General features: G+C 33.0%; 1 protein-coding gene across 1 annotated transcript; it reads left to right on the top strand.

The window, feature by feature from the left end:
* The first annotated feature begins 293 nt into the window (after positions 1-293).
* LOC126826067 (PCI domain-containing protein 2) lies at positions 294-12,532 on the top strand. The gene is made up of 14 exons (XM_056099245.1): positions 294-340; positions 1,630-1,671; positions 1,981-2,102; positions 3,289-3,354; positions 3,856-3,952; positions 5,370-5,473; positions 5,622-5,697; positions 5,897-5,991; positions 7,129-7,175; positions 7,532-7,632; positions 7,915-7,988; positions 8,671-8,796; positions 9,457-9,583; positions 12,311-12,532. Exons 1-14 carry the CDS (start codon positions 305-307, stop codon positions 12,398-12,400), a joined length of 1,203 nt encoding a protein of 400 aa, XP_055955220.1. The 5' UTR covers positions 294-304; the 3' UTR covers positions 12,401-12,532.
* Positions 12,533-13,099: the final 567 nt, after the last annotated feature.

Here is a 13,099-nt window from a genome sequence, read left to right on the forward strand (position 1 = left end):
GTTTGGATACCATGAATATAATATGTAGAAACATAGGAACTAATTCCCATGATCCAAGTCATAATTTCATTGTAACCAATAAGTTGTTGTCAATGCAGATAAAATATAGATTAATAAACGCTGATTTGAAAATATTTTTTTCCACTAAATTTTACATGCTATTTGTACATATACTGTAATTCACCAAAATCAACTCTAAAAAAAAGATGGATATTAGTTTTATTATAGATTATAGACATCAGGACATTGACTTGTGTTTTTGCAACTACCGAATACTATTATAAAGGGAGCTAACTCTTTCAAGATGGCGCACGTTTCTCAAGCCTCTTATTTTCAAAGTGTAATTATTGCCAATTTATGCTTATTGTGGTCTTATCTTTTGTATCTGATATAAACAAAATTATTACTGGATATAAGGCCGTACTTTGTGGTGCATTTTGTAACACTACATGTAAATCTTATGGAAGTAATTTTGAAATTGATTGAGGATAACAGCTCAGTTTGACGTATTATTAACATTCGTTGTTTAGTTTAATAATGTTTTTTATTTTTATGTTATGAATTAGTAAACGACGAGCTTCATTGACCGATCACTGGCGATGTTTTTATAATTGTGAAAGCCTAAATGTCTTTTACGTGAAACAGAATGGGGCATTTATCGATGATTGACAACTTGTGTGTTTCCTCATAAACCAACTTAATTAAGAACCGAAAGATTTCTTTGCACCTATACTACTATATACTGTATTACAATAACATCAGAATTATCATTAAATCAGTTTTAATTATCCCGCTTTGGTCATTGCCATTGCTAATATTTTGCGAAAAGACTTTTCTTTGTACATACTAATTTATTGATCGGTAGGGCCTACTGTCTTCTATTGCAAGCTTTTGAGAAATGCATGTCAAAGTGCAGATTATCGTTAAAAATTTCTAGGGACTTGTAAAACAATGATTATCAAAGAACTGTAAGTGCAACTAAAGTTTTATCGTTTGGTAGAGCCTTTTAATAACCACATGTTTCATAGCAATATGTTCGTGTTTTGAATTGGCCTATATTTCACATAAGTTCAATTAGCTACTTTTTTTTTTATATCAAATACAAAAAAAAAGCACAGCTACAAAGAAATGCATATTATATAAAACATTCTTTTCATAAACATTAAACATTGGAAATATTGCCGTTCCTTTAGAGATCTATACAGTGCATGATCCACATGTTGTACTTGATGCCGAACCGAAAATTTTACCTACATCCTTTGAACTTATTCCCTAGTCCGAAACGTCACTTACCCGAGTCCGAAACATCACTTACACAAGTCTGAAATGTTACCATCCCGAGTTCGAAGCGTCAGTAAGATTTTTTGCTGTAATCTGAAAGGTCGTCAGTCAGAAATGTTGTGGGACCGAAATGTCATGTGGTCCTTGAGTAGTCTGTTTGTTTTCGATTCACAAATAGAATTGATGAGCATTCTGGTTGTAAATAAGTTTGATTTATAATATATTTCAACAGTAGCAGAAACATTTTCGGGGGAGTAAAAAGTCAGACTAAAAAATTACTTATTATACTGAAGCTATATTACAACACTTGTGTAACTTTTTCACTAATTTAATTTCTTTGTCTTGTAGCTTGAAGATGCAATAGATAGGAAAAATGGTTACAAAGTTTCAGTAAGTTATTTTATCACATAGAGGTGGGTTATGGTTGGGAGAGTCATGGTCTAGTGTGTGTGCTTTAGATCATACATGTACATGTATGTTCTGTCACAGAGTCAAATGTCATAGGGGCAAAGAGTAATGTTTGCCTGCCTGACGTTATTCATTTTCTATGCACTATCAGGGAGGATTTTTGAATCCACCACTATCCAGTTAATTTCAATTCTTAGTTTTCAAAGAAAAAATTGTTGTACTAATTGTAGGACTTTCTGTTCCAGAGATATATTACATATCTTCATATTCTATCCATTTGTTTTATTTTAGGAATTACTTTCATTTAAACATCCTCATGTAGCTAATCAACGTCTCCAGCTCGAACATCCTGATTCACAATGTCAACGATTCTTTGATCCACCTTATGATGAAGTAGTAGCTGCACATTTACGGTAAGCTATCAAATCAAAATACACAAACATCAAAATCAAGGAAATATCTATTAGTTAGGGGGGGGGGGGGGGAGAGAGAAATGGGGTTTAACGTCCACGCAACACAAACTAGGTCATTTCGGGACTAACATATGGTTCAATTTTATTTCAATAATTCGCTTGCTCTTAAGGGTCTTTAGCTGTGGGAGGAAACCGGAGGACCCAGAGAAAACCCATGAGGTTGGACAGGCGACCCTACTCCTTGTCACGTACAACCGGGGTATCGAAACCACTCCAGTTGACTCAATGACAGACCTTATGATACAACGCACACACGCTAACCATTCGGCCATCCAACCCCCATATTAGTTAGGGAACTTCAATAATAGTATTTGCATTGATGTCCTTGAGCATAATATCTATGTGTCTCACTACAATGCAGCCAAAGATAGTGGATCAACTGTGTATTTGTTATCTCTCTACATCAATAGTAAGGATAACTTTTTCCTTTTTTTTACGTTACGTTTTGATTCTTCAAATCTTTGTAGAAAAAGAAGATCTTTGTGTTAGAATTATATTTGGAATGTGCTTAACCAGTTCTATCACATATGTAGTATTGCCCTTTTTGTACCAGTTGCCACCAGACACAAATTCTGTCTTCATTTCATGATGTCATGTTTGACAATTTGGATGTTGTCGTTGTCCTCAATCTAAAATCACATCCAAATTTGATTTCAACAAATAATTGACTTGCTTGATTTAGCTTAGATTCTTCATTTGAGTGTAATGGCCCATGGACTACTGTAAAGGGCTAAAATTATGAATCCTCATAATTGGTTCTGTAGCTGCATTATTTATATAGCACTGAATTGCTGACGTTTTCATACATCAGGTCATGACATGCTGTCCTTCCAACTATGGTTTCTATTTCTACTATTTTTATGTTGTCATGCTTGGTAGAGATTGGTCTTAAACTGAAGTTCAACTGTAAATTAAGATACTGTTTTGGAATAATTATTGAAGATTATCTGTTAAACCTTAATATAACCATCATAGATTTTAATCACAGCTTATTTTAAAACTATCATAATGACACACCACGGTAACAAGAACATGTTTGACTCCTTTCTGATTTTACAATTCTGAGAATCATAATATTTACATCTGAATGACAGTTAATCCAATAAAAGTTTGTGTATTTTTTCAGATGTTGTTGGTGTGTTGCTAACCATGATTTTATACAGGCTTGTGGTTGTCAGGCAGCTGTAGTACAATATCCTTTATAAACGCTAATTAAACTAGCTATAGAGAGACGTAAATTACTAACAGTATTAAACCTGTCCTGAATTAAAATCTTTTCGACATTAAATTCCAAATTCATATGCCAACTGTGATTCTTTTATCCATTGTTGAGATGAGATCCTGAAACAGAATAAAATTGATTTTATAATTTAATCTCTCCAGCTGCATCATTTTATGACCCAGTACATGTATTCAGATCTAATTACTTTGTCCGACCCTTTTAACTCAAGCAACAGAGTGTACCAGATTCCCTTTTTAACTCTAATTTTAGTTCCATCTAGCTGACGACTGTTGAACACAATGTCTCAGCTAATGTCTTAAATTGCTAATTTAAGTTGAAATGATCTGTGATTTAAGTAAATAACAATAAAAGAATTGTGGATTGATACGAAACACCTTGAGAAGTTGGCAAAAATGGTATCAGTCGTGTAAACTCATCTCTCATTATTTTTTAATTCTTAACATTTAAAACAGCTTTTACCAAAGTATTTCAAAGTCAGAAAGAAGAGAATTGGTCACTACCTGTTATGTATGCTGTTTGTTTAGATCTTAGATTGTTTGCTAATAGTGTAAGTTACCTGTTATATATAAGATGTGTATTCTTCATTACACGTTTAGATCATTGTTTCTATATGGGACTTGTTGTGTTATCACACTCATCTTTCTATACAGAGTTTACTATTTCTATGTGTGAAAAGGATGATGCTAGCTAGCTTCAATACTTTCAAATATCATCTATTAATCCTTGCTAATACACGATCAGATTGGTTATTTAAAGGAGCTAAATATCTAACTCAATTTTTTCCATAATTTTCGAAATTAAAAACATGAATCAGAATTCAATATTGCTCAATTCCAATCAATATTGATGTTGTTATCTTGCCGTGAAAAGATAAGATCCTAATATCCAATATTTAAAGATACCTTCCCACATACAAACTGGGTGATTTGATGATATATTTGGACTGAAAACATTTCAAACTAATTAATTTATCAAAATTTTGCTTCAAATCCTTCTCAAAACATTGTTATCGCGAGGGTATACCCCTGTTATAATAAAAAATCTCAGAAAAGAAGTCATGTTTGTGTCACATGACATGGCAGACGTGGTACCTAGCATGTCACTGAAAATAACTGAATATAAATCTGGTATTTATATGTTTTGATCTATTTTTTTTGCATTATTGTTATTACTTTATATTATATTTCCCTCTCATTTATTGATAATATATGACATATTCAATGTCATATCGCCTATTATCGTATTTGTCTACTAGATTACTTAGTGGGGACATAATTGTCTGTCGTCATGTCATGGTAAATATCACTTTACATACATTTATATTACATCAATATGTGCTTTTAGAACCATTTTTACCTATTTCAAGGTTCCAAGAAATAGAGCTATACACCTTTTAACATTAATAAGTTAATAACACAAAACAAAATTATCTCATGGATTTGATGATATTCAAACTCATTTATCTATCAAAAGTTTGCTTCCAATCCCTTTCAAAACATTTTAGTTTCAAGAAAACTACCCACTGACTCTATAATCTCTTTTAAGAAGCCTCGTTTGTCATGTGACTTGAATAAAGGAGAATTCGTGCTCAGCTTGTTGATAGTCGCTGTCTATTTACCATAAATATTGATGCCTTAGTAAATTCTAGGAATATACTATGCCAATTATTTTTCCTTCGTAATTGTAGAGTCTACTAGACATTTAAGTCTTAATGTTCTCACAACCGTTAGCCATTAGATAGTTAGGGACACCCTTACTTTCTGGTATTGTGTTTTAGTGTTTTTCAAGGAATATATATGCCTTTCTTTTATCAGTTATAACTACCCTATACATGTACATACCTTCCTGGGATTTTATCTTTAAACTTTATTTTTCATGTTTGCTTAAAACTTTTTCATTTCAAGAGCCCTGAAATCTTTTCCTGTACATTTTATTGTTTGTATGATTGTTTGTATATACTGCAGGCTGATATACAAGCTGTGTCGAAACGAAAGGGTAAACCTGGTGAACATTTGGAGAAAGCAGCAGAATTATTGATGGGATGTTTCCGAGTTTGTGCTAGTGACAAGTATGTTCTTCTTTACAAATATTGCCTGAGATAAAACAATTTTATTCAATTTTACATCATAACTACTCATTACTCACGAATTGATAAAAGAATCTAATAACTACATGTACAATATTTGAAATTGATGTTATTTCATGTTATGTTCCAGTCGAGCTTCGCTAGAAGATTCGAAAAAATGGGGAATGTTAAATTTGGTTAATCAGCTATTCAAGATATATTTCAAGGTATTTATATCTAGTTTTTTAGATAAAGTTTTAATAAATTTAATGAAATGATGCATTAGGATAAGCGTTATTTTATTTTATATATAAGTGGCAATTTTCACAAAATTTTTTACCTCCATATTTAGAGCGTAGTTTTTCATAGCAACAAATATTGAAAAATATGGATAAGATGTTGTTATAAAATGATTTTATGTTCCAGATTAATAAATTACACCTGTGCAAACCCCTCGTTCGGGCTATCGACAGTTTACCTATTAAAGATGAATTCTCACTTTCACAACTCATCACATTCAGGTTTGTTATGTACTGGTAGTTTAAATAATGATTATTTTGAAAGTAAGATGTAAACACTTGAGCTGTGTATTGCGACCCAAAATCGTAAGGCAATCTATTGCAAGATCAGTTGGGTGGTGTTATGCCAATGTGTCCCAACCCTTAAATTTCCAAAAATCGGTTTAGTACATGCTTCGATTAACGAATTCATGACCATTGATATGCAATATTGTTCTTACCGATATCTATTAATAGAACAAAGCTATTTATAGATTTTTTAATAGAACATCATTACAAATATAATCTAGCTCCTTTTAATTATTAAACAAGTCGGATCTAAGTAGGTTGGATCACTGTTATCTTCAAAAGCGCATTTCACATAACAAAGCTATGTGGGTTAGGTCATCATTCTTCTGGTAATTATGGTTAGATCATTCTCTTCACACTGTCCATTTTCGGGTCAGGGTATCGGGTCACAGTTTTCTGCGCCAACAGCGCCTTTTTACCCCTGATGACTACATGCAAGTAATGAAGAGTTGCTGTTGACAAAAAACATTTCTCATGCTATATCCCCTTCACTCATACACCATGATTTAAAAAATCAGCCTGATTTTACACATAACGAAGTCCTCGCTACAAGCTCACCAGGCTCAAATATTATATAAAACATGGCTAAGAACTTGTTTTGAGCGCGCCAGGCATAGTGAGCGCATTGTGTCGTTGTTATGGGAGTGTGATGGGTGTGTGGTCAATTTCTTGCCAATCTCTCCCCGCTCTTAATACGCTTCCACTACACTGTGCCCGATACGACCGCGCTATATGCACCATACCTGCATAGTGGGATCATGGGCTACCATTGCTACCATGACCTCCGGCCACTATGCCCTTACTATGCTTAAGAAGATCTCGCCACATCCATAATCAACTCTCGATGCCATCAGATACTTGAGATTTTAACTAGATTAGAATAGTTTGGCCATTTAATGATTTAACTTAAAATGGAGAAGCAGGCTAAGCCTCGAATATACCAGTATTCATTTTGCATTATCTATTTTTGAACTATTATAGCAAGAACGACCAACTCTTAATCTAAATCTTACATAATGTATCTTTAAACATTATAAAATTTATTATAAATATAAATGTTTTGTATTTAAGATATTATGTTGGAAGAAAAGCCATGTTTGACAGTGATTTTAAAAGTGGTATGTAGTCACTTATATTCTTTTAAAGTAGTCATTTCTCGTACAGATAAGGGGGATAGGGTGTCGTTGAGTTTGGCGGCATGGTTTCAATTCCCAGCTTGTATGTGATAAGGAGTAGGCTGACATGTTCAACCTCATGGGGTTTATCCCGGATTCTCTGGTTTCCTCCCACTGCTGAAGACCCCTATGAGCAAATGAAATAGACGTAAATCATATAATAGCCCCGAAAAGACCTAGCTTGTGTTGAGTGGATAATAAACTCTCTGTCTCTTACAAATTTTCAGATACAAATGGTCTTTAGTACTGATATACTAATGTATAAATATGTTGTGGGTTTTTTTTTGTTTTTTTTACAGCGGAGGAATATCTAACATTTGCTTTTCAAAGATGTCATAAGAAGAGTAAAAAGAACAAAAGATTAATTCTGATATACCTTATTCCTGTTAAAATGTTACTAGTAAGTACTAGTAAATTTAAACCATTATTTTTTGGTAGATGTAAGATTTATTTATTTAATTTTTTCAGATCATATTTATGTAGGTACACAATTTAAATAATGTTTTTTTATTATGAAAAATTTGAATTTATATATATATATATCAAATGTTCTTATTACTGGTATATGAAAATATTTGTGTGTGAAACATTATACCTTATAACATATATCATTTTCAACTAAACAATTCATACCAACAAACATTCTGTAAATTTAATTAATGCATTTTTTAAATCTTAACAGGGTCACATGCCTAAAGCATCTTTATTAAGGAAATATGACTTACTACAGTTTGAAAATGTGGCAAGAGCAGTGAGGTAAAGTAAATCATAGAAAAATGAGAACATTAGAATTGACCAATAAGATCTAAAATAATAAAAGACACAGACATTAGGAAGTCAGTGTAAAATGAGCATATTGCTGCAGGTGTAGGTGTTTGAGATCTTGTCATAAGGGGCAAATATGAATGCTATGACTTTACTGTCTGAATCTATCTAATATTGTTCATATGTAGCACTAGTTTGTATGTGATGAAACTAGCAAAATAATTATCTCCTTAGTAACATATTTGCTTTCTACATTAAGATATTGATCTTCATTTGTCAAGTTCTTAATTATAAACTGTACTCTAGTCAATTGAGATTGGTCTGTTAGTGTTTCCTTGAGAATATTAAAGGAGAGCACATTCAATTGTAAGCTCAGAACTTTTTTGCATAGATTTAAACTTGAATTCTTTTCTTCAATTCAAGAGATTTTTCATTTTCTAGTACAATTATTGTGGTAATTCTCAGTTCAATTTTTTAAATTGCATATAATAAATCATGTTCTCAGGTGCAGTTTGACTAGATTTCTCAGAAATGTGATGTGCATTCTAGCTAGAAAACAGCATGATGGGGTAATGTTCTAAAACAGGCTAAGGGAAAAGCTATGTATGATAACATCCTCTCATAATAGTTAAATTATTGCACTATAATTATAGAGAATGTTTAATTATTTCAGTTCTGGTAATCTATTACAACTTAATGATGCATTAGATGAGAATGAGGCTTTTTTCATCAAGTGTGGAATTTATTTGATTCTAGAGAAACTTAAGGTCATTACATACAGAAATCTCTTTAAGAAAGTGTAAGTTATTTTTTAGCAGTGGGAGTGAGGTGATTAATCATGTGTCATTATTTATCCACCCACGTGTCCATATGAAAGCAAATGGCCCTTTTTCACTAAAAACTGAAGCAAAAATGACTCGAATCAACTTATATACACCACGAAAATGTCATAAATCATGATTTTGTTACAGTATACAAATAAAAATCTTATGACATTATTTTTTATAACTGGTAATCTAGCATCAAATATCGCTGTAGTTACTATAGTATTTATAACTCGATGCAGCAGATGAGCATACATGTGTTGGATTGAAAATAAGCGACTACTATGAGTAAAAGTTTTGTATTCATAAAGTTATATTACATTGTGCATCAAAATATATATATATATATATATATATATATATATATATATATATACATATATATATATATATATATATATATATATATATATATTCACAGCTAGATGAAGGTGGTGAAATAGCGAAAAACAAGCAATGAAACTAAAATCGAAGCAGCTGAGGTAAACCCTGCTACTCATATTGCACTATTTTCTGTTTGAAAAATCTCATCGCAAGAAATAAAAGGCCTCCTAGATCCATTTTTCTATAGAATTTTTAAATTCAAGGCCTGTCAATTTGTAAAACAAAATGCTGTAATTTATGATATATTACAGGTATTTAATTTGTGATAAGAATCATCTGGTTCCTATAGAAACTATGACAGCTGTCTTAAAAATGATGGAAGTTGAAGATGTAGATAATGATGAAACAGAATGTATTCTGGCTAACCTTATATTTGAGGTATGTTTATTCTATGATATTATAAACCTATACTGGTAAATCTCTTTGATCTTTGAGGTGAATTCTATGCCCGGAATAACTTGCGATCTTAAAGTCGGGGGCGGCTTTGAATATATATAGGGGAATTTAGGGTTATTCTTCTGAAAGTTTTTCTTTAAACCTGTACCGGGTTATTCTTCCACTGTAGGTTTTTAGTTCCCATAAGAAAACATGAAATAGGGTTTTTCTTACGGGAATTCTGGGATATACTCATGATAGCAGGTAAAATTTGAGTTTTAACAATCTGTTGACTTTATGTGATCGCCAAAAAGCACTATCGTGTATGACATTAAAGATACCCAACTTTCAATAAGAAATGATACTGGGTTTAACGTCCTACTGTTCTGTCCCGACTAGGCTCATGAACACGGACTTGCGATGAGAAGAATTTCAAGAAATTGGTAATTAATCAACTCATGTGTGCGGGGGGAGGGGGTGGGGGCGTAACGACCAATCGACACAACCAGGTCATTTCGGGACTAACATATGGTTCAGTTTTATATCAATAATTCACTTGCGCGTAGGGTCTTTAGCCATGGGAGGAACCCGGAGAAAACCCACGGGGCTGGACAGGCGACCCCAAATCCTTGCCACGTACATCTGGGGAATCGAAACAAAGTCAGTTGCAACAAGGGGAAATAAACAACACAAATTATATGCTTTATTTTATATTTATAGTGAAGGTTATTGTATTTCTGGCATTTTGGACTTCCAGGGGTTGGTCAAGTTTCACTTGAAGTCGGTCGTCGAGTGCAGCGTCCTGCGACGAGTCGTCGAATATGCTTCTCTGTAGTTGGTCGTCGAGTGTGGACTTGTGTGGTTGGTCGTCGGTCCTCCATCCTGCACCACTGACGAGGGGAAACCACGTCGGAAAATCCCAATGAACTTTCTCCGCCAATGTTCTAACACAATGTCCTACCACTTTAAAGGCCAGAAGTTCGACCTGGTTATCCTCTTGATTCGAGTTTTGAATGGAACTTATTTTTTCCTGAAGACAATTTTACTTTAGCTAATATAATTGCTTGCTGTACAAACGAATTATTTCTTTGTTTTTGAATGTGTTTCATGTCTAATGATACAGTTTACCTACCGAAGTGATTTATACTTTTCAAATAAATGGACATAACATATGCTCGCACAATTTTTGGTCCACTTTTGCGGCTCTTTAACCCATCGCTATTCGTCTTGGATACCTTCTCTTTGTACAGCAACTACCTCTTCCCATTACTATCCATATGCGGTCCGGTTATCTGCGGATTATCAAATAGCCTAAATGATTCATGTTCCTGTCCCCTCTTAGTAAAAAATGCAGACCTGCAAAATTTATCAAAATATTGTATTTGAAGTTAGTTCTCCTTTGAATTCCCCCCCCCCACACACACACACACACACCATTCATTTTGAATCGATTCGTCTAAAATACAGAACAATCAATATACATGTATGTAAAAATTCATGAAAGGAAAATTATCATTCGTTTCGAGTATTAACCCTCTATTTTAAATTTTAGTTTTTAGAAGATAATCTTACCAGTAAGATAGAAGATAGTGTCAAGCAAAACAGCCTGTTTATCACTCCCAAAAACACCACGTTTCCATATCTCAAATATCTGTTTGTTTTGATATTTTCATGCTCGTCTTTCTTGTTAGGCCCAGCTATTACAGTTTGCAACAACAATTCTTTGTCTTCTTCAGAAAACATTTGACATCATAACAAATTCTTTGAATTTAAATCAAGAATTACCTATTAACAGGCGTTATGCAACCATTCGCGATTCAAATAATATTGTGAACAGTGCGTACGCCAGCCAAACTAATGAAAAGGTCGCCCGTGATTTGCACGTGCAAAATTGAACCAATCAACAATTTGATGTATATTTAACATTACTGCAGACGACATGACACAGGGAATATTCTATTTAGATTTAGTGTTTTTCTTGCCCTTCTAACAAAATGTTTATTACATTTTATTAAAAAATCAAAAATATATATTTATACTGCCAACATATTTACACCCAATAAAATATTGCCGTTGAAGTATACCCGAACATACGTAATTTAATTTTCCAGATTATACTCGTATTTTACTTATATTTTCACTTTACATGTAAACATAAACGGTTTATAAGCAAGATAAAGTCCTCGACTTCGGTTATGCTGGGGAAGAAATACTTCAGAAAAAACGCTCAAAAAAAAAACTGAGGCCGATAGGCCTCGGTTTTTCTTTTTCTCGGGTTGTTTTCTTCAGTCTTTCTTTCCCCAGCATAACCTCAGTCTCGTGCTTTATCCTACACATATAGTCTCTTTCAATCTTCTTCTGCTTGTGAGGCAGACAATGGAAGGTAAATGTGTCTAGTCCAGTGTCATTGTTTGGCTTGGACATAGTTTGACTCTGCGCATGTTTTGGCTTGGTAATGGTACGTTATATTTTTGAGATACAAAATAAGATATCTAAACCTCATCATGTTGGTAAGTAAAATGGTAGGAGGTCTACATAATATACAATTAGTACTCAATATTAATAATAATAGGTAAAAATAGAATTTTAAATATAATCTCAAATCCTGCACTGCACACCTGCACCATATAAGTTTAATGCTAAACTGCCAAGATGAAAAATGCTAACACCCTAAATATGAAATATTTTGAGCATGTAAAGTCAGTGTTCATTATTTTATTTATTTTTCAGAACAAGATAAAAGGCTACATATCACATCAACATAAGAAACTGGTCGTCAGTAAACAAAACCCCTTCCCACAATTATCAACTGTTTTATAGTCTTCAACAAAGTACTAATGTACAACTACATCCATGTAGCTTCATGATCATATATTCCATTTTAGAATATGTCATGGTGAACATTAAATTGTTTATAAATATTTGTAAAAATAAACACATCAAGCATTGAAATCAATTGTTTGTTTTCAGTTACTTATTACAGAAACTCATTGTAGCACACTTTACTTTAAAACTTTCATGGCAATTTTTTTATTTTTAAAAATGGGGGAGGGGCAGAGATTGTCTATCGCCAGCGTAAGAAAAAGAAAGAAATACAGACATCGGTCTTCCAGAAACAGCTTTTATGTAGCAGCTTATCCACATTGTCATCACACAGTCAACATTGGCTTGCTTATTAAAGGGGAGGTGGTAATAGTGAATAAGTGGTGACCGAGATATGCATGCAATCCCATGTATGTATTTTAACTAAAAAATCACTAAGTAGTTAAAGAACATAATCCATGTTGTGTGAAAGCTTTAACAAGGGGGTTTTGTGGCTGTTGTATCTTATTAAAGTCAGATGTCAGTTTGTTTTACACTGACACCAGGTGCAGTGTAGTGATTAATAGAGGAGTTGATATTGAACTCCCATTCAGCATGTTACATTAAAGACTCAATACCACTCTTGTTGTAACTGAATAATATGTCCCAATCTTTATTCCGGTCAACAAATTGTACTATTTTACAATATTCCAATTA

The sequence above is a fragment of the Patella vulgata genome, chromosome 1, assembly GCF_932274485.2.
Source record: "Patella vulgata chromosome 1, xgPatVulg1.2, whole genome shotgun sequence".
Classification (NCBI taxonomy): domain Eukaryota; kingdom Metazoa; phylum Mollusca; class Gastropoda; family Patellidae; genus Patella; species Patella vulgata.

Excerpts from the sequence above, each read along its gene's own strand:
- LOC126826067 (XM_056099245.1), top strand. The coding sequence starts at position 305 with ATGGCGCACGTTTCTCAAGCCTCTTATTTTCAAAGT. Across the intron at positions 7,176-7,531 it reads TGACAGTGATTTTAAAAGTG|CGGAGGAATATCTAACATTT; the intron begins GTATGTAGTCAC and ends TTTTTTTTACAG. Across the intron at positions 9,584-12,310 it reads TGGCTAACCTTATATTTGAG|AACAAGATAAAAGGCTACAT; the intron begins GTATGTTTATTC and ends TTTATTTTTCAG.